This window comes from Dictyostelium purpureum, assembly GCF_000190715.1.
Source record: "Dictyostelium purpureum unplaced genomic scaffold DICPUscaffold_348, whole genome shotgun sequence".
NCBI lineage: Eukaryota > Evosea > Eumycetozoa > Dictyosteliales > Dictyosteliaceae > Dictyostelium > Dictyostelium purpureum.
In genome coordinates, this window is record NW_003519684.1 from 14751 (window position 1) to 36843 (window position 22093).

General features: G+C 22.6%; 7 protein-coding genes across 7 annotated transcripts in view; 3 read left to right on the forward strand and 4 right to left on the reverse strand.

Annotated features, from left to right (window-relative positions):
• The window catches only part of DICPUDRAFT_157232 (uncharacterized protein), a gene marked incomplete at both ends in the record, with an annotated part of 957 nt that extends 305 nt beyond the window's left edge, over nt 1-652 (forward strand). The window contains 2 exons of the mRNA XM_003292461.1: nt 91-224; nt 647-652. Of these exons, the coding sequence (XP_003292509.1) occupies nt 91-224; nt 647-652 (140 nt within the window). The remainder of the gene's footprint in view (nt 1-90; nt 225-646) is intronic.
• A 206-nt stretch (nt 653-858) lies between these two features.
• Nucleotides 859-2364, forward strand: DICPUDRAFT_157233 (uncharacterized protein; the record flags this gene model as incomplete). Its single annotated transcript, XM_003292462.1, has 1 exon — nt 859-2364. The coding sequence occupies one exon, from the start codon at nt 859-861 to the stop codon at nt 2362-2364; it is 1506 nt and encodes a 501-aa protein (XP_003292510.1).
• Nucleotides 2365-3522: 1158 nt separating this feature from the next.
• Nucleotides 3523-9119, forward strand: DICPUDRAFT_157234 (uncharacterized protein; the record flags this gene model as incomplete). The annotated part of the gene is made up of 4 exons (XM_003292463.1): nt 3523-3538; nt 4032-5958; nt 5998-6972; nt 9047-9119. The coding sequence occupies 4 exons, from the start codon at nt 3523-3525 to the stop codon at nt 9117-9119; spliced, it is 2991 nt and encodes a 996-aa protein (XP_003292511.1).
• A 1112-nt stretch (nt 9120-10231) lies between these two features.
• On the reverse strand, nt 10232-10432 carry DICPUDRAFT_157235 (uncharacterized protein; the record flags this gene model as incomplete). Its single annotated transcript, XM_003292467.1, has 1 exon — nt 10232-10432. The coding sequence occupies one exon, from the start codon at nt 10430-10432 to the stop codon at nt 10232-10234; it is 201 nt and encodes a 66-aa protein (XP_003292515.1).
• Nucleotides 10433-10825: 393 nt separating this feature from the next.
• On the reverse strand, nt 10826-11274 carry DICPUDRAFT_83127 (uncharacterized protein; the record flags this gene model as incomplete). Its single annotated transcript, XM_003292468.1, has 2 exons — nt 10826-10868; nt 10943-11274. 2 exons carry the CDS (start codon nt 11272-11274, stop codon nt 10826-10828), a joined length of 375 nt encoding a protein of 124 aa, XP_003292516.1.
• A 234-nt stretch (nt 11275-11508) lies between these two features.
• Nucleotides 11509-14113, reverse strand: DICPUDRAFT_83128 (uncharacterized protein; the record flags this gene model as incomplete). The annotated part of the gene is made up of 2 exons (XM_003292469.1): nt 11509-13235; nt 13978-14113. The coding sequence occupies 2 exons, from the start codon at nt 14111-14113 to the stop codon at nt 11509-11511; spliced, it is 1863 nt and encodes a 620-aa protein (XP_003292517.1).
• Nucleotides 14114-15759: 1646 nt separating this feature from the next.
• Nucleotides 15760-22086, reverse strand: DICPUDRAFT_157239 (uncharacterized protein; the record flags this gene model as incomplete). The annotated part of the gene is made up of 8 exons (XM_003292470.1): nt 15760-16046; nt 16605-16661; nt 17868-18072; nt 18190-18484; nt 19538-20114; nt 20160-20710; nt 20843-21164; nt 21393-22086. The coding sequence occupies 8 exons, from the start codon at nt 22084-22086 to the stop codon at nt 15760-15762; spliced, it is 2988 nt and encodes a 995-aa protein (XP_003292518.1).
• Nucleotides 22087-22093: the final 7 nt, after the last annotated feature.

Consider the following 22093-nt stretch of genomic DNA (forward strand, 5'->3'; position numbering starts at 1 on the left):
ATGTAACTGATTTTGATATTTGCTATTGTGATATAAATAAAAAAAGTTACTATAAAATACCACTACCTATTGAAAATATTTCAATAATAGACCTCTTAGATGCCCCTGATGAAGTAGGAATGCCAAAGCCACCAAAACCTACAAATTCTCTATCTACATCTCCATCTCCATCTCCATCTCCATCTATTGATAATGGTTTCAATCAAGATATAAAAAAAAGAAGAGTATGTATAAATTTAAAAAAATATTTATTTTTATTTTTTAATATTATTTATTACTAATAAATTTTTACATTAGTCCTGCAAATTAAACAAATTAGGAATTTGTGTAATAAATTTCAACAAAAAAAAAAAAGAAAATTCCTTTTTAAAAAATTTAAATAAAAAACTATACAAAGTATATATTTATAATAAAAATTTGTTTATTGTTATTTTTATTTTTATTGATCCATTTGTTAATTTGTTATATTTATTTATTTTTTTGTTTGTTTTTTTATTTATTTGTTTATTTATAAAGTATTTTTTGGTTTGAAATTTTTAAAGTTTTTTATTATTTGTTAAAAATGAATAAATTGTATTATTAATTAAAATCATTCTCTGCAAGTTGGTGTAATATTTGAATTCCTAAAGTTTTATCAAATATATAGACATAATTTATGCATCACCCATTCCACAAAATTACCCAGAGAGGTGGGTCAGTGATATTGGCTTTGTTTTATTTTTAAAAAATCAAAAAAAAAAAAAAGATATTTAAATTGTGGAAAAATTTTATTTGAAAAAAAAATTAATAAAAAATTGATTTTTTTTTTTATTCACAATATTTTTTTATTTTTAAAAATATTTAATATCTTTATAACAAATGGATAAGTGCAATAATAATAATATTATGAATAATAATAATATTATGAATAATAATAATAATAATAATATTATGAATAATAATAATAATATCATGAATAATAATAATAATAATATGAATAATAATAATAATAGTAATATGAATAATAATAATAGTAATATGAATAATAATAATACAAATGATAAATTATTTTTTTCAATTTGGAGAAATGTGTATCTATTTTGCCAAATACAAAGACATCTTAGATTATATAAAGAAAATAAAAAAATAGTTATTAACATGTCAATGGATCAACTTAGATACCATCCACATAGAAGATATGCATCAACAATTACTATCCAAATTGACCAGCCTTTAGAACCACATGGCCAAGCTATTCCTTATGGTGCGACAGGAATTGAATTCCCACATAAATTCAATCAACCAATTAAAGCAGGTGATCTTCCAAATTCAGTTACCAAGTTGTTATTTGGTCCACACTACACTCCTCAGGAATTTAGTATCGGAACGTTTCCAAGCTCATTGGCCCATTTAAATATATATACATTCAATAAGTGTATTGAGCCTGGTCTATTTAATTCGGTAACAGAATTATACCTAAATTCCTTTAATCAAGTTTTAAAAATAGGTGATTTACCTAAAACATGTCGAAAACTTCACCTTTTTTCATATAATCAACCACTTTACCCAAACGTTCTTCCACAATTAATAAAACTACATCTATCAACTTTTAATCGCCCATTATTGGAACAAGGTATACTTCCTGAATCAATCACTGAACTCAATATGAATAAATATAACCATCGACTGTTAAACTCCCTATCATCGCTTACATCCATAAAAACTCTAGAAATGGATTATTTTAATCAAGTGATATCTAGTAATGAATTACCCAACACAATAGAAACTTTAAAGCTTATTCTTTTTAATCAACGTTTAAAACCAAATGTACTTCCATCATCCATAATCGTACTATGTTTAAACAACTACAACTATCCATTAGAACCACAAGTAATACCACCCAAAGTACAAACTTTGGATCTATACCGTTATAACTGTGAATTTGGTGAACACCTACTCCCTAATTCTTTACTGCGTTTATCTTTATCAAGATTTAACAAATTTTTATTTGAAAATTTTTTACCATCATCAATTACAGATCTAGATTTCGGCGATGATGGTCCAAATACATTTGAAACTAAATCAATTCCTCCATCAGTTAAAATATTAAGATTCCCATCATTACATAGATTACTTCTTCCAACCGGTATTATTCCCGATTCAGTGGTGGATCTAACTTTACCTCCTCACTATAACCATCCTCTTCAAATAGGCTTATTACCAAAATCTCTAACAAAACTATCTTTTGGCTATTATTATAATCAACCTCTAAAACCAAATACAATTCCTCAATCTGTTACTCAAATAAAACTATATGGACCCTACAATCACACAATACCAGATTCCTTAATAAACAGATTAAATATAAAAAAATACAATTTTTAAATAAACTAAACCCATTCATTTACAATAACTCTTAATTTATGATCAAGATCTATTGATATTCTCATATCTAGATTATAATCGGTATTCAATTAATATTTAATATGAGTATAATTATTAAGAAAGGTTAATAATAGAATTCTATTATTAATATTATTAATATTACTAAAAAAAATAATATATATTAAAAAAAATAATATTTTAAAATATAGATCGATATATTATTATTATAATTATGATGGAAACAAAAAAAATTGGAATGGGGTATTCAAAGATTAAAATTTTTATGGGGGGTACCAGTGTGGGAAAGGGTGCGAATTAGAAAAAAAAACTTTTATAAAATAATTTGATTGGGTGTTATAAATATAAATTTTGAGAGGTTTAATATGGCCTATAAATAGATTTAATAATTTTTAAAAACATTATTTATGAAATCACATGTTTTGAGATATAGAAAAAAATTAAAAATAACATTATTTAATTATATAAATTCCAACTTTCTAATAAATATATTTTTTGAATTTATTTTTGAGTACAGTAAAATAAAACCCACACAAAAACCCACACAAATTTATACAAACACTCTTTTGACCCCACATGTGCTCTCACACTCAATGTAAAAATAACTCAAAAGCAGAGTAATTTTATATCATGTAAAATTAAAAACGGTTTAATAACCATCTAATAAGATTGAACAACAATAATATATATTTATAATAATAATTTTTAATATGCAGTTGTAGTTTTTCTCATATTAAAATTTTCATTTTAAAAATTATAATAAACAACTTAAATAATTAAAATAGATGATTTACCATTTTTGGTATAATAATTTTTTTTTTTTTTTAATTTTTTTTTTTAAAAGGTTACACAAACTTAAATTTTAATTTTAATTTTAAGTTGTTTTTTTTTTTTCAATTCATTTTTAAAAATAAATATAATTTTTTTTTAATATATTTTTAAATCATTTTTGTAAACTAGTTGTGTTAAGAAGTTTGGTACTCAATAATTTTGGAGTAAAACAAAAAGAAAAAATTATTTTTTAACCTGTCAAAAACAACAAATTTTATAACAGTAATTTTTTATTTTAGTATTTTTTAATATTATTTAAAAACATACTAATTCTATTTATTATTTTATTAATTAAAAAAAAAAAACATAATGAAAATAGTTTTCAGTAAATAATAATCATAATATAAAATCTCACTACTATAATAATAACAATAATCATAACAATAATTTAAAATAATAATTAATTATTAAAACCATTTTTAAAAAAATGGATTGTGAAGTTGTGTTTTGGGGTGTGTTCCATAATAAATATTTATTTGAAAAAATATTTTATATTATGGATCAAGAAAAAATTGAATATAATTCTATATCCCAATATTACATTGGAAATAAAATAAAATTCAAATATATCACATCACTAGATTTCATGTTAGAAAGATCACTTCACAATTTAATATATGATAAATTAATATCCAATTTTCAAATTTTAATAAATAAAAACTCAATAAAACAACTCATTCAAGAATGTAATAATGAAATTGTATTGAAAACTTTTTTTATAAATAAAAGAAATGAAATATTAGATAATTTCAATACCATGGATCTAATTAAAAAATCATTAAAATATAATAATATAAATTTATTTAATTTTTTAATAGATACCAAGTACCATTCTGTTACTCTCTCTGCTTTAGAATATGCTTATGAACACGGTACTTCCCAAGTTATTAAATCGTTGTATGGTTTTTTCACTACTGGTTCAAATAATCAATCACAATATTATAAATATATACTTAAAAATGCATTATTTTTGTTATATAGAAATAAAAATATAACTGGAGAAGAAAGAATACATTTTATTGAAAATTTTAACTCTATAATTAGGAATTTATCTGAATCAGAAAGAATGATATGCCACTTTGAAAAAATGGGTTTTTTCAATTTTTTAGAAATTGAATCTTTTTCTCATCAGATTGAGCTTTTAAAAAGTAATTTAGTTGAACCAATTGACTCATATATACAACAATTCTACAAATATTTGGAATCAAGATTTAAAATACTATATACCGCAGAATATTATCGTATTTTTTTAATAGTTATACAAGTATTAATTAATAATAAACCGCTCGAGTCATCAATAGAAACTGCTTCAAGTCATAGTGCCACTTTATGTCCAAAAAATATAAAAAGAATTATATGTATTGAATCTCAAAATGAATCATTACTTTTTAGTTACTTTTCTCAATATGATGAAATTATACCCGGTACAAAACATAGTATAGTATATCAATATACTTTTTCAACCTTTTCAACAAGTGGCTTAGTATATTTATATAATAATCATCATAAACAACCTACAATTCCCAATTTTGTCATTAAGAAAATTAATCAAAGATTTTCAAATCATATATTAACTGAAAATAATTTTAACAAAAATGTTCTTATGGATTTCATAAAAAAGTATTTCGACCAAAATAGAGTTATATTTACAAACTGGGGCCAAGTATTAAAGTTTTTTATCAATTTTCTTACTACTCCAATAATCAATAGATTTTTTTCAGATATTAGATCTTTAAGAAATAAAATCACAGTAGAATCATTTCAAATGATAACAGAAATTTTGGAAATTGTTATTAAACCCTGTGTATTTAAAAAAAAAATAAACAAAGATGCTCAAATTATAGAATCCAACAGTGTTTTGCAAACCCTTGTTGATGATGGAATACCAGTACACCCAAAGTATTCAATCAACTTTTCAACAAAGAAAATATTACTTTCAACTGAGAGTGAAATTGACTATATTTTACAAAATCTTAATTATTTTGATTTCGGCTATTTACTCATTAATCCAAAGTTCAAAAATTTAAAAACATCAATTTACTTTGACCAAAGAATTTCAAATATCCCAAAGCTCTTAATTTATATCTATTGCTACATCAAAGAATTATTTATAAAAACAAATTTGGCAAATATAAAGGAAATAGAATTATTAATTAGTTCAAAAGCAAAAAACAAAAATCCAATCAATCCCTTCAATAGCAAATACCATTCCCAATCATTTTCTAATGTAGTAAATCAATTAAATAACAGTATAGAAATGGATAGATTAAAAAATATTTCCAATAATTCAAATACAGAAAACTACAATTATCATTCCCTATCTGATAATGATCAGTTTTTTATTAAATCTTTTGGTAATAATTTTTATTTAGAATTTTTACAAGAAAACAAGGGATTAATGGAAAAAATTATTAAAAATTCAATGATTTTAACTTTTGACCAACTTGATAATAAAACATTAAAACCAATTTCCGATTATGAAGAAATTTTAAATCATTTGGGAAACAATGTGGAAACTAATTCTGTTATTTTAGTCGGGTTAATACAATTTATCTATTATGAATATACAATTATATCAATTAATAAGTTAAAGTTCAATTTTGTTTATTTCCAACAAGAATTAATCGAGTTATTTTTCAGATTACTTTTTGACAAGCATTTATGCAAAGCCATTCACTTGTTTGCTCAAATTAAAAAATTTGAAAATCTTTTTGTTTCAGATACACTAAATATCTTTGTAAAAAGGTATTTACATATAATTGGATACAAAATTTCCTTTGATAGTGGCCAAATTCAACTAGATACCAATATAGAATCATCCAAAATCAATGATTTAACTAAAGAAATACTAGCTAAGGTTCCATCCAAAAAATTAATAATATTTTTCCCAATTTTACAACATTTGTTCAACTTATTAGTCTCATGTAATGATTCAACTCAAGATATTATTATAGAAAATTTGGCCCGTCTCCGTTATCACTCTGTTCCAATCATCATTGGTTATTATCATTATTTTTATTTTTTAAATTTAAAAGATAAAAAATTATGCTTCTATTTGGTTAGAAAACAATCGTTTGTACACAAACTATTCAACTCTACTAATGATTATGATGGTTTTTTAAATGACAATCTTTTTAATCAAATAATTCCAAAGGAATATGAAAACAACTTAATACCAGAAATTTTAAGCTTTGCCCAAAAAGACAATGACAATATCAATATCGAACTTTCTTTAGAAATAATTTATCATTTAAATTATAAACAATTATTAGTTATCATAAGATTCATGTTTTCAGTTATTCCTTTCTTCAGTCAAGTGCCAAAAGTGTTATATTCTTTGAGTTGGAGCATCAATGATGATGTTTTATTCTTACTTTCAATAAATGAATACGATCTCGCAATTGAAATATTCAATAGTTCTCCTCTAATCATTGAATATAATACCATTAAAACAGTTACATCAATTTATTCAATAGATAAAATAGCAAACATTAAAATCAAACAAGAAAATATTTTGAATATTTTAGTAGCAAGTTATGGTAATGATAGAGAAGATATAATAGTATATTTAATCAAAAAACATAACGATGAAATATACTCAAAATTAAAGTATGGAGTATTATTAGATCCATCAATGATCAATAGCAATAATATTAATTTATTTGAAATATTATTTAGAAATGATTCCAATACCTCTTATGTTTTATCAATTTTTATAGACAATTGTATAAAAGTTAATCGTAACATTATCATATTATTGTGGGTCATAATGAAGAAGAAATATCCAATTTTAAAAAAATACAATTTGAATGATTTTTTCAATAAAAAATTAATGGGATTTTTAATAGGAAAAACCAAGGTTCTAAAGTTATCTATGATTGGAAGATACTGTCTTAAAAATAATTTATTTCTTTTAAAATAAAAGATTATTTAAAATAAATAAAAAAATAATAAAATTGTTAAAAAAAATATTATAAATTATTATCACAATTATATTTGTTATATATAAAATAAATAAATAACCAGATTATTAAGTTCTTAATAAATTCTAAAAAATATTTTTTAACAATTGTAAATAAATAAATGATAAAATAATTAATTAAAAAAATAATTTTACAATATAAAAGATTTAATATTTTAATTTTTATTTTAAAGACTATTATTAAAATGCTCATTATTATATGATTCGTCTGGGAAATCTGATTTCAACATCTTTATATAGTCTATTTAGAAAACCGGTTGTGTCTTTGTTTCTGATAATTGAAACACGTTGCAATAAGCTATCATATTACTTTTTTATTGGAAAAACTTTATAAACTAAAAAACCAATTAATATATATATATTATTTAATTAGTTATTATATAGTTAATTTGTTTAATAATTTATGATAAAAATATATTTATATTTATATATTAATTAATATATAATTAAAATATAATTAATATGGGAGTGTCTAACAACCTGTATCATCATTGTATTTTGGTATAGGGATTGGGAGTTCATAATTTTCAATTTCTTTTTCTTTTTCTAAAAATGATAAGTAATTTTCATCTTCAAAATCATAATCAAAACCCTTTTTTTTTTTTAATATATTTCTAAAAAATATAATATGATATTAATAAATCAATTGAAAATTAGTAATGATTAATTGTTACCTAAAAAAATAACTACAAAATTATTTAAGAGATAAAAATAAAAACATAAATAAAAAAAGGTAATTAATTTAATTTATAAAAACAATCAATTTCCATTCTTGCAATTTAATAATTAATTTTATAATAATAAAAAACAATAGTAGTTATTTTTTGTTTTATATTTTTGTATAATATTATATATTATGTAGTAATTGAACATCTTATTGGCAAGAAATTAAACATTACAGTGTGAAAATTTGTGTTTGAAATTTTGTGTTAAAATTTCGCACAAGTACCCCCAAAATTTACAAAAATTCACATTTTAAAAAATAAAAAAAAAAATTTTTATTAATTTTTTTAAAATAACCACACAAACATTCTCACTCTTTAGAAATAAACTTTTTTTTTTTTTTTTCATTAAAATAAATTGTATATACTAATTTGGATTCGAATAATTAACCTTTCCCCATCAATAATTCAAAATTAATAATTTTTGCATTTTTCTATTTTTAAAAAAATATATATCCAAATAAAAAAAACATATATTAAAATAGATCCAGATTCATGTGATTTTTTTCATAATTTGAGAAAAAAAAATTAAATTGTAAATATATATGGCAATGGCAATTTATAGCTTCACCTTGATTGTTAATTTAAACAATAAAAAATTATAATTATAATAATTATTTTTATATGGCTTAATACTGATAGAGTCATTACAAGCAAATCATTAAATTTATATTTTAAAAAAAGGAATAATGGAGTTGATAATGTTTTTAATACCCTATTCTATATTAAAAATTAATATTTTTTATTACCTATCCCCCACTTCACACAATTTAATAATTTTTTTTCCCCCCACCAAACACACAAGTTTGTTAGTGATTGTTAACAATTTGCATAAATTTTTTACTATGTGTGTTTTTGAAGCTAGAAACAGATATATTTTTTTTCTATTTTTTTATTTGATTATTATAATACTATGATTGAGTCTCAAAAGTATTCAAAACTATATAGAAGTTTAAATATAAAAGTAACCAATACAAATGAACTTGAAGTATTTTTAAAAACAATTCTTTTTTCGCCATTGATTCACGCTCTGGTACTCCATCCGTTTTTAATTTTTTATCATCATTAACACTTAATCTTATCTGCTTGAAATTTGTGAGTATGGAGTTTAAAATTGCTATTAAAATAGGAGAATCCTAAGAACTTTAAAAGAACTTTCACTACCAAAAGATTATGATCAGCCACCTCATCATTATGTATAACAAATTCAAAAATTCAAATCAATTATCTTTATTATAGTCTTTATAAAAGAAACAATAATCCTCTGTTTTATATTTATTTTTTGTAACATGTTAAATAATTATCTATTAAATGTTATTTTATAAAATTGTAACAATTAACATTTAACATTTTTTAATTTCACCCAGTGCTTTTATAAATTTATGTAGAAATTTAAATTAAACTATATCACCTCGAACCACACTTTTTTCATTTTTATGTATTTTTATGTAATTACATTTTTATGTAATTTTATGTAAGATTATGTAAAAATATGACAAAAAATGATAAAATATGAAACCAAAAAAAAAATTTTCATTATTTTACATTTTTTTACATAAAAATATAAAGCCAAAAGTAATTATAATTATCTTACATTTTTTACATAAAAATGTTAAATTATGATAAAATATAATCCAATACAAAATTTTTAAAAAAATATTTTAAAATATATATTTTTTATTTATATAATTCATATAATTTTTTATTTTTATTATGTTGTTTTTTATATTTGTGCAAATTATAAATAAAATGATTTGTTTTAAAAACTTTCACTACTTGAATATTCTTCACTATCAGAATAGTCACTAAGGGTTTCGTTTTGGATGGAATCGATTTCAATATTATTTAATGAGGTTTTGGTTTTTTCATCGGATGATTGGTACAATGATTTTAAACCTATATCGAATGATTCAGTTATTTTTTTTTTATTACAAAATTGAATTTTGTTTTCCTTTTTTATTTTATCAATAGAAATATATGTTTGATATGAAAAATTATTTTTACTGAGTTTATAAAATGCAGAATTAAACTATTATTGATGATGGTTGAATTATTGATTGAAAGCTTGGTTGTTGAATTGGGTGAATTATTTGAAAAATTAGGTAAATTATTTTCTTTAAAATATTGTTTTTGAGATGAAGATCTTGGGGTGGTAAATAAAAAATTTTTTCACCAAAATAATCAATAACTTTTTAAAAAATTAGTATTTTATAAAGTTAAATATTTTTTAAAAATAAAATAAGCACTTACTGGTGAAAGCTTCTTGATAAACTTCTGGATGCACTTCAAGGGACCAAATACCATAATCCGGTTTTCAAAGACCAATTAACGGATGCGAGACCCAAACCAATGGTTTGTGCTCTTCCACTGTGCAATAAATCCACGTCTCCAGTTGACCTGATTCAATGGACTTCAAGACAGTGTTAATAAGAAAAGATAACTCTTCCTCGACCACAAATTGATGTCCCGGATTACGATTTAATAAATCATTGGAGAAAAATGATATTAGATACATAAAAAAAAAAAAATTTATTCCAAATTGGGACAACCATAACTGAATTTATTTATTTATTTATTTATTTATTTATTTATTTATTTATTTTTACATACAAAATGGATAGATCAGTTTATATATTTTTTTTTGAAATCGTTATCAAAATTTACATCATCCATCCTGATAAACCAAAAAAGAAAATAAAAAGAATTTACAAATAATAAGAGAAATAATAAGAGAAATAATAATAAAAATTGGTGTGTAAAATAATTTAATAAAAAAGAAAAATTTAAATTTTTTTTTTATTTTTTATTTTTTAAATATTTAAATAATAAATTTTTTTTTTTTTTTTTGATTATTTTGAATTAACCAAAATTTTTTTTTTTATTAAAATATATTTATTTTAAATTTTATTTAAAAATTTACAGTTAATTCATTATTATTACTATTATTATTACTATTATTATTATTATTGTTTTTATTTTTTTATTTATTATTTATACATTTTTTTATTTTATTTATTAATTTTACAATTTATCAATTTTTGTTGCAGCCTTGTACCCTGGATTATGGAAAGCAATATTACAAATATCATGGAGGAACACACTATGACATTCACATTGAGCTCTTATATATGAATTTTGTTTATAGCCTACCCCTTCAATTGGATCACTATTACACACAAAACAAGAACCTCTTTGTTTTTTATTTCCATCAATTGTAACATTAACGAGCTTTGGAAAAAAGATTGTATTTCTTGATGTTTTTCTAACACTTGATGTTTTGGATGCTAATTGGTTATTAGCTAAATGAAATATAAACTCTTTGAAACAGAATTCCTTCTCGCTATTTCTTAAATGCATGTTTATTACACAATTGCATGGCAGTTACATAGTGTACAAAACATCATTTAATATAACTCTTGGATAGTTGGGCGAGCGGTGGATATTTCTTTGTGGGTTTATAACCATTTTGGTTGAGTCAACAAAGTTGTGGTTATGGTTGTATAAATGAATTACTCTCGGCGTATTGATTGGTTTGGTTGTGTATCTATCTGTGTTTTTATCTTTAACTCTTGTAGATTTTTGAAGGTCCTCTTATTTCTCTTTAAAAATTGGTTTTGGTATATTCGTTAAAGAGTAAAACATTTTATTTTTTTTACATTGCCATGCTATGGCTGTATATTGACCATTTTGAGCATAAAGACAATCACCAACATTATCAAATTTTAATTTGGATTTTATAGCTCTGGGTTCTATAAAATTGAATAGTGAACCAATTCTATTTGAGGCAATTAAAACTATAAAATAAAAACCAGATAAACTTAAAAGGTTAACATTTTTTACACCACCCAAATAACCAGCGTCAATAACAAAACAGTTGGACCCTCTAGTTGCAATCTCTTCAACTTCTTTTACTTTATTTAACGCTCTATTTAAAATTTCGTAACCCAAATTTGGTTTCTTTGATTTCTTTGGTTGATCTACCATATCATTTCCATCTTGAGTTTGAGCTTGAGCTTTCAAGATTTTAGATACAAGATGTTCAATTTCAAAATGATAAGTATACTTGAATTTATCAACCAATTTCCATAAAACATTACCAACTTTATCAGCTTTACCTGGAACCATCTTTTTTGAACCACCAATACCACTCCATCCAAAAAGATCATCATCAAAAGAAAATTCAAAACTTGGTGAATAATGCTTCTTTATTAATTCATTGGCATATTCATAAATTAGTTCATGATTGGCAGTTTGATGTTTAGTACCAAAACCTTCCCAACGAAAACATTTATGGATAGCTTTAAACCTTTTAAATGACATTAATTTTACAATAGTTGGATTATAATTTGAAAGTGAAAGACATGAACCTTTTGGTTTTTCCCAATAATCATGAATATTTGTAATTCTATTTAAACCAGCAAATAGGAAAATTGATAAATAGATTCTAATTTCCTCCAAAGTAAAATCGTCATAAAGGGAATACCATGGTGGTTGTGAATTTGATTGTGATGATTGTGGTGTGTAGTTGGCTTTTTCTTTTGCTGAAATTTTTTTATACCTTTTGTAATTATTCGTTGAAATAACCAAACGGTTGAGAAAGTCGGTAAAATATAGTTCAAAAACATGCTGAATAACGTTATCTCTAACTGGAGGAATATTTGATGGAAGAGATTCTTTTGGACCTTGTTTTTCATATTCGCGTGGTAAAATATTTTTTTTCATAAATTCTATATTATTTAATTGCTCTTGGGAAAATGTAACACCAGGAGGACAATATTCACTATCTTTAAGCCATTCTGAAGGAGGTTCTTGATTTTCAATTTCTTCCTCATGTTCATCTTCGTCCTCATCTTCATCTTCATGTTCATCTTCGTCTTCGTCTTCGTCTTCGTCTTCATATTCATATTCATATTCATCTACTTCATTTTCGGCCTCTTCTGAATCTAAAACAAAAGAATCTTCATCACAATATTCGTTATTACCAATATCTATAATTGATTTTTTTATATATTTATACTGAACTATTTTATTATTGAATATTTCTACTAACTTTACTTCACTATCAGGACTGAGTAATACTCTCTCTGGTTCGAATATTTCAATTTGATCACTAATTATTTCCCTCTTTATAATTTCTTTTAATAACTTTTTAACCGTAATAATTGGTTTTTCTCTGTCTCTAATGATATTAATCACTTCATTTAATGTATATTTTAATAAAAACAACCAAAGTGAAAAAAGTTTATAGTTGACTTTGATATCGTGACATACTGTATTATTATCATTGATTGTATGATCAATTGTAATTACTATTGATTCTAATAATAATTATAAAATTTAAATTAGTATTTAATTATAATTGTTATTTGGTTGTTACACCTACTCTTTTCAATTTTTTTTTCTTTTTTTTATTTTTATTTTACCAAATTTTTGACTTAAAAAAAAATTATAAAAATTAAAAAAAATTAAAAAAAAAAAAATTTTAAAAAAATTAATATTTTGAAAATAATTTTATTTTTTTTAAATTTTTTTTTAAATTTTTGTTAAAAATAAAAAAATATAATAATAAATAAAGGTTTAAAAATGAATTAAATATAAATTATTAAGTTTATTTTATTTTTTATTTTTTTTATTAAATTAATAATAATTTTTATTTATCATATGGTGGTGGTGGTTGTTGGTGTGAGTGGTGGTGAGAGCAAATTGTTGTGGAGTCTATATAGTGACTGTGGTAGGATTGGTGATAGTGGTAGTTGGGCCAGTTATGGTGGTGATGCAATTGTTGAGGCTGAAGACCATGATAATGATGGTGATGCAGCAACTGTTAAGGATGGTGGTGACCCAATTGTCGAGGATGAAGACCATGATAATGATGGTGACGCAACAACTGTTGAGGATGGTGTAACATCATTGTCCGTTGAAATATTTTGAGAGAGTGGTGGTGTTGTATGTTGAGCAACAACTGGGGCACCTGATGCTAAGGGGGGGTAGCTGGAGCAACTTGAGGGCATCCTGAAGAAACAGGGGTGGCTAATGCACATCCAGAAGAGGCAAGATAACTTTCAGCGTATGGAAAAGAAGATGGGAGTTGTACATCATCTAACAAATCACTTGTGATGTTTTTGTTGATAATAAAAGTTATCAATCTTACAATTTTATAATGTTTTGCCATATCTGATCTAAATGGAGAACTCATACTTTTGTATCTCTTGTACTTTTGGAATGCATTTTCAACACATATTCTCCAGGAGGATACCCAACTATTATATAGCTCTTCATTGGAACCGAGATTGATTTGGAATTTTCTTTTCTTTATTGACAAATTAATCTTTCTTCCCCAAAGCAACCTTTATCTGCAAAGATATATTCATTTGGTTGTGATATTAAAGAAGGGTTATTTTTTAGTGATTCACGATAGAGAGTTATATCATGTACAGATGCCGGACAAGGACCATGAAAGTGGCATTTTTTTTATAATAAAATATAAATTTTTTTTTTTTTCCTTACAAAAGAAAGAAATTACTTCTTACTTAAGTAGGTATTAGAATAATAAATCTTTATAAATTTTATAAGATTAAATTAATGTAATATTTTAAATAAAAACTTACATTCAAATATTAGTTAAATGGTAAATAAAATTTTAAAATTAATTTCAGAGTTGTAATTAAAAATATTAATTCAATTTATAATAGAAAATCTAGAAATCTAAAGCTTCAACAAAATCTCTTTACATGTTCCGTTCTTACTTGGTTCTCACTTAGAAATATTTTCATCTCTCATATTAATTTTATATGGTAAAAGACTTAGAAAAATTTCATTTTCCCATATTAATTTTATACATGTTCCTTTTTGGCTATTCTGACTGGGTTTTTAAGAATCTACATGTTCCGTTCAGACAAGGTTTTTAAGAATTTACATGTTCCTTTCTGACAAGGTATTCTATTAACTCAAAGCCCAAACATCACAAATTAATTAAATATTTTTTGTATGTATTAAATATAATATTTTTAATTAGAATTATCATCATTTTAATTTTTTTTTTTTTTCAATTTTAATATAGTACCATTTCGACCAGGTTTTCTATTTGAATGGATGGAACATTAAAACATCTTTTGTGTATGTATTAAACACAATTTAAAAAATTATCATCCTATTAATTCTTTTTTTTTATATCTTTATAGTGACTGCTTCAAATAATCAATTTTATTATTTAAATTAATTTTTAAATAAAATAAATAAAATAAATAAAATATTTTTTTTATAAAATTTTAATGATTTTTAATTTTATTTCTGTTTTTTACATTTTAATGCAAAAATATGAAATTTATTATTTTACATTTTATAACATTTTTTTGCATATTCCATCATAAAAATGAGCATTTTTTTTTGCATTTTTTTACATAATTTATCATTTTTTTACATAATTCATCATTATTATGATCTGCATTTTTTACATAATTTATCATTTTTTACATAATTCTTCATTATGATCTGCATTTTTTTACATAATTTATCATTTTTTTACATAATAATGTTTTTTTATTAACTATTATAAAAACTTTTCTTGGATTTAACTTCACGATTTTAATTTTAAAACCAATATATGATTTAACCCTTAAAGTCTCTAAAAAAAATTCAAAAATTCAAAAAAAAAATTTCAAAAAAAAAGCAAAATTTTCAGATAATTTCGTGTGAAATTTTTTTTTTAAAAAAAACAGTAAAAATTTTATTAAAAAAAAAATTAAATAAAACACTAAAAAAATAAAAAAAACTGTTTTATTTCAATATTTTTTATTTTTTGGTGTTTTTTTTATTAAAAATTTTGGTAAAAAAAAAACTATTTTATTGGGAAATTTTATTTTCGAGGTATAAAGCGATGAGTTGATCGGAATGATTGAATATTTCTCTATGGTAGTTGAGATTTGGTTTCCTACAATAAATCCCACTATAGACCGAAGGTAATGATGATGGTTCACCAAGAGGTTTATTGAAAATATTATAAATAGATGCAATTATAAACATAATTTGGTTATGTTTTTCGCGGACTTCTACAACCGATTGGTCCTCGGTCCACATTAGTCTATACTTTTCAAGTATTTTCCATTTTTCTAATCGACACCAAGCTCTTTCTATTAAGGAACGATATCTTGAAATACTTTAGTTTAATTCACACTTGGATTTTGGAAATATAACACAGTATTGCCTAATTTTGGGAAATGCTGCATCAGCAACCAAAAAACCTTCATCTGTAAGCAACCCAACAACTTCACTAAACTAAGAAAATTTAATGATATCTGATCAGGTATAGATCCTTGGAAAGAATGAAAAAGATATTGAAACTTTCCTAATTCATCGACAATACCAATTATTGATATACATTCTATTTTTCTTTGCCACTATGCATATTGGTCCTATATTGTTTTGTAGGTGCGCTACTTGTTGGAGCTAGATTACCATCTATAAATACAGTAAAACCGTTTGAAATTCTGAATTCGTTTTTATCAAACCAGTGACCACGTGCTAACTTTTCTTCTAATGGTAAGATATGAATAGTATTTATTTGTTTAAAAAAATAATCCATGCAATTACACATTTAAAATTTGATTTTAGTTTTATCAGAGTTAGAGTCAAACATAAATAATTTCCAATTCCACTTTTATTTCCTCGTTGTTCGCTAATAAAATTACCTTTAGCGTCCCCATCTTTAGCTGTACCATCGCCTTGATCTTCAGCTGTACCATCATCTATTATTATTATTATTACTGGTTACTAACGCCAATTCGTTAGTTTCTAACACCAAAAAGAAGCTACTAACTTTCGGAATTACCATGCTTGGACATCAAAATAGTAAAAATTTGTTATTTTTCAAAAATAAACATTTTTTAATGAAGAATTTAGGTTTGTATTTCTATAATTATAATAATTATTAACAAAATCTAAAAAAAAAAAAAAAAAAAAAAAAAAATTTTTATTAAAATTTTTAGTAAAAAAAATTAAAAAAATAAAATTTTGTGAAAAAAAAAAAAAAATTTAAAAAATTATAATAAAAATTTTATTAAAAATTTTATTAAAAAAAAAAAGCAAAAAAATTTAAAAAAAAATTTTCACACGAAATCGTGAAAATAAATAAATAAAAAATAATATGTTTTTTTTTGAGTTTAAATAAATAAATATATTTATAAAAATATATTTATTTTAAAGTTTATTTAAAATTTTACAGTTAATTCACTATTATTATTATTATTATTATTGTTTTTATTTTTATTTTATTTATTATTTATACAATTAATAAATAATAAATTGTATAAATAATAAAGTTTGGGCAATTTTGAAATCTGGGTTATGAAATGCAACATTACAAACTTCATGGAGGAACACACTATGACATTCACATTGAGATCTAATATATGAATTTCCTTTATAGTTTACACCTTGAACTGGACTATTACTACACAAAACAAGCACCTCTTTCTTTTCTATTTTCATCAATTGTATATACATTAATGAGTTTTGGAATTATTACTGTATTTCTTGATGTTTTTCTAGTACTTGATATTTTGGTTGATAATTGGTTATTAATTAAATGAAATAAAATCTCTGAAACTGAATTTCTCCCGCTATTTCTTAAATACAATTGTGTAATGTAGTCATTTAGAATAACTCTTGGATAGTTGGGCGAGCGGTTATTTTTCTGTGGGTTTATCATTTTCACTATTATTATTGCTATTGCTATTGTTATTGCTATTGTTATTATTTGTATTTGAAGTATCTATTTGAATGTGTAATAAAATAAATAAAAATTTTAAAAAAATTTATTAAATAAAAAAAAAAAGAAAATTTTATTTTTTTTTATTTTTTTTAAATTAATTCATAATAAAATTAAAATTTTTTTTTTTTTTGCAACCATACATCCCCAGCATTTTAAGGTTAAATCATATATCTTAAAAGACCATTTGCATGAGGTTTACAAAGTATACACAAAATTGGAGATTTATTTTTATCTTGAATATATTTCTCTTTTGAGTCTGAATCTAAGATATATGAATATATTGTTTTATCAAGGGTGCAAACTTTAATTCCTTCAACCAAATCATAACTAATATCACTCATTTCACCTGCAATTCTTTTAACTTGATCATCTGTAAATTTGTAATACTATGATTTATAATTTCCATAATTGTTTTAAAAACACCCAAATCTAACATTAAGGTAATAGACCAATATCCAAAAAGCTCTTCTTTGGTAATCTTTGAAATAGGCTTGGATTTATACTTTTTGGAACCTGCTTTCTGATTTATTGGCATATCTTACAGAGTTGATTCTATAACAATTATTATCGGGTTTGGGCTTTAAAGACTGATAATTGATAACATTAACTGAGGTTGAATTGAGCTGAGCTGGGTTGAAATTACTATCTAACGGTGTACTATTATCAATGTACGAATATAACGGGACATAACAATTAGCTTTACTACAGACTAATTTACTTCTTGAAAGGATTGGATCAGCACCAATGGCATTTAAACCGTTTAAACCTAAAATACATGACGAGGAGATATCGGCATCTCTAAATACTTATAATTCAACTTTCTTTTTATAAATGTCTTCTTTTTCTGAGTTGATTTTACCTAAATTGAGATTTGTTAGCTCCAAAAAGCTATTTACAAATTTTTTATTGAAAAACAAACAAATAACCAATTCTAATGATATTCCATATGTAATAATCTTCGAATACTATTATATATATACATAATATTAAAAGATAAGACATATAAATTAAAAACCTTCATACCTAAACTGTTTGTAAATAAATTAAAGACTCTTTTTGAAATGTAAATTAAAAACCTTTATACAAATAATAACTGTGTGATTAACACCTTTATTTATATTGTTTGTGATAAAAATTAAATTATGAAATTAAAAATTAAAAATTAAAAAATTAATTAAAATTTTTTTAAAAAAAATTAATTTTTAAAAATTTTTAAAAATTAAAAATTAATAAATTTATACAACGTTATTAATATGTTAGAATCCGAGATATCTAACACCATAATGTTTATTTTCAGGTCTTGCATATGTATCTCTATCAACCTAAAAGAGTTCTTCAGATACAATTTTTCCTCGACTTTGATTTAATTCATTGATTGCTTTTCTTTTATTGATAGTATTCATTTTATTAAGTTGTTGATAATTATTATGATAATAATTTTAAAAAAAAATTTTGAAAAAAAACCGAAATTAAAAAATAATAAAAAAAATAATATTCTCTAAAAAAATATTTTAAAAATTATATAAAAATAAAATTTGTTAGACATACAACCATTTTTACATATACACTAATTTAATTATTTTTTTTATTTTTTTTTTTATTTTAAAAAATTGATCGTTTTAATTTTAAATAAAACCTCTTGGGTACAAAAGTATAAGATACATTAAAAATGAATTTTTTATTTTTTATTTTTTATTTTTTAAAATTAGTTATTGTAATTATAATATTGAAGTGGTAATTGAAAAATTATGTGACTGTTTATTGGTTTAAAAAAAAAGTAATATGGAGAATGTTATTTAATTTTGATGAATTAATGTTTGAATTTTGATGATTGTTCTAATTAAAATAAACATTGATTTGGTTACTGTAGTGGCATCATTTATAAAATAATTTTCATATCTAATTGAAATACCATTTAAATTATTTTGATAAAGTAGGTTTTGAAGGTTTGGTATTAGATTTTTGTAATATAAAAATTCTATTATTTCATATCTTGAATAGTGGAAGGAAATGAGTTTTAATAATAAAGCCTGTGTAATTTGAAAATTAAAATTTGGGAAAGCATCACTGGCCAAAATAAATGAATTGGGTGTGGAGTATTTTAAGATTCCTCTAAAGAGTTTATTCATGATTTGGTCCGATAATATCATTTTTGATATGAATTCTTTTTTTTCTTTTAAAATGTACTCAATTGTTGTTGGTGAAGTTAGAGTATCGATATTATTGATCATTTCAATAAATACTGTTGTTTTATCTATATCGCCAAGATGATTTTCCCATAAAAACTCTAAAACTTCAAAATTAACAAATAACATTTGAAAAACCAATGCGGGTGAATCTAATTGATATTTGAAAAAAGTGTTATAGAGTTTTTTAAACCATTCTATAGAGATTTCATGTTGAATAAAAAAGGATAGTTCAAAATCTTCTATTTTTAATATATGGCCGTTTAGATGAATATACTGACAAATACCTTCATAATCGCCATTTTCTAACTTTGAAATAAAATTCTTGTAATGTGGACTAGCTTTTATAATATTATATTTGGAAGAACTATTTAAACCTTTATTTTTGATATTAAATCTATTTTTAAAATTTATGACATTATTATTATTTTTTTCTATTATTGATGAGATGATTTTATTGATGGATTCTGAAAATAATAAGTTATTTATGGGGACTGAGTTTTCTAAAGTATTAAACTCTTTATTAATATCTATTTTGTATGATAGGTTTTTGAAAAAGTACTCCATATCAAAATAATTTAAAAATCCGTTGCAAACTAATGATTTTAAAAAATCTATTGTATTGATGACGTTTTTATCTATCTTAATATTGTTTTTGATTATATTTGAATTTTGGAATTCATTATTTAAAACAATTTCCAATATTATTCCAATTGTATTATAATCTTTGGTTACTATTGCTTCTATTAAAGAGTTTGCCAAAATGTTTGTTTTATTGTAAAAATAAAATTTTAAATATATGCCATTACTATCATTGATTGGTTTTTGGATTACACCACTATATATTTCTAATTTGTTTAGGTTTATAAGTTTTTTTATTCTTTTATAAACTTCTTTTAAAATTATCCTAACTCTCTGAATTTCTAATACTTAGTTCTTCTACATTGATGCATTGAGAAATTCGATAAACTCTGCCTCTGTATTTAAATTCTCTGAAAAAATATCTTCTAATATGCTCTTAGGAATAACGTTTAGAATGTTATCTACAGTTTTTGAAATTTTAATAAAAAAGTGTATTTTGCTGTAGTCCAATACATTTTGTTCATTTTTAACGAAATGGTATTCAAACATTTGAACAAACCTTTTACTAATTAAAAGTGTGTATATCTTTTCGAGCTTTGGGATATCTTTTAACAATTGTATTAGCAAATTAAGACTATGGTACTTTAAGATAAAATTGAAAATTTGCATCCAATGACTAGCTGTTAAATCATTGGGAAAATTTTGGCTGACTATATATGTAAAAAATTCATGCACATCTTCATAATTAAAATTGATTGGACCTTTATACTTTATGGTCTGATGGTATGAATAGTTTTTTTTTCCCAAATATTTGATAAATTTAAAAAAAACAATTTTTGATAAATTATAAATTGCATAGTCAAAAAAAACATTTATATTGAAACCATAGAATCCAAACAATTCCACAAAGTTATCTTCATTTCCAGATGAAATAATACTTAATAGATAAAAATCTTGTACAAAGTAATATATTTCAAAATAAAACTGATCTTTATTAACCAATAAATCTATTGCATTTGATACCAAACCATCAACGGATTTAATTTCACCATTTCTAATTAGAGATTTGAAAATTTCGTGATTTTTTTTTCTATCTATTTCTGTCATTAAATTGATTTTATTTAAAACAAATATTAAACAGTGAAGAAAATTGGTTATATCATATTGTGATAAATTAATTTCGACTTTGCAGTCATCTGAAGATAAAATTTCAATAGCAGCCAACAATGTTTCCATATCCTCTGCACATTTGATTTCTACTCTTTCTTTACATTGAACCATTAAACTTTTTATAGATTCATTGGAATTTTCCCTAATTAATTTCAATTTTTCTTTGTTAAAAAATGAAAATAAACAGTTACAAGAAAACAATGGAATTTGACTAACTATATCATTATTAATAGCTTCTATTATAATATCTTGATAGTTATTTTCATTTGATAATATGGGTGTAAATAGATTATTATTATTATTATTATTATTATTATTATTATTATTATTATTATTATTATTACTATTACTATTATTATTGGTATTATTGTTATTATTATTATTAAATAATTTTATAGTGTTGCTATTGCTTAATACTTTTAATATTTCTTTGACATCATCGATTTTAGGATCTACACCCATTATTGAT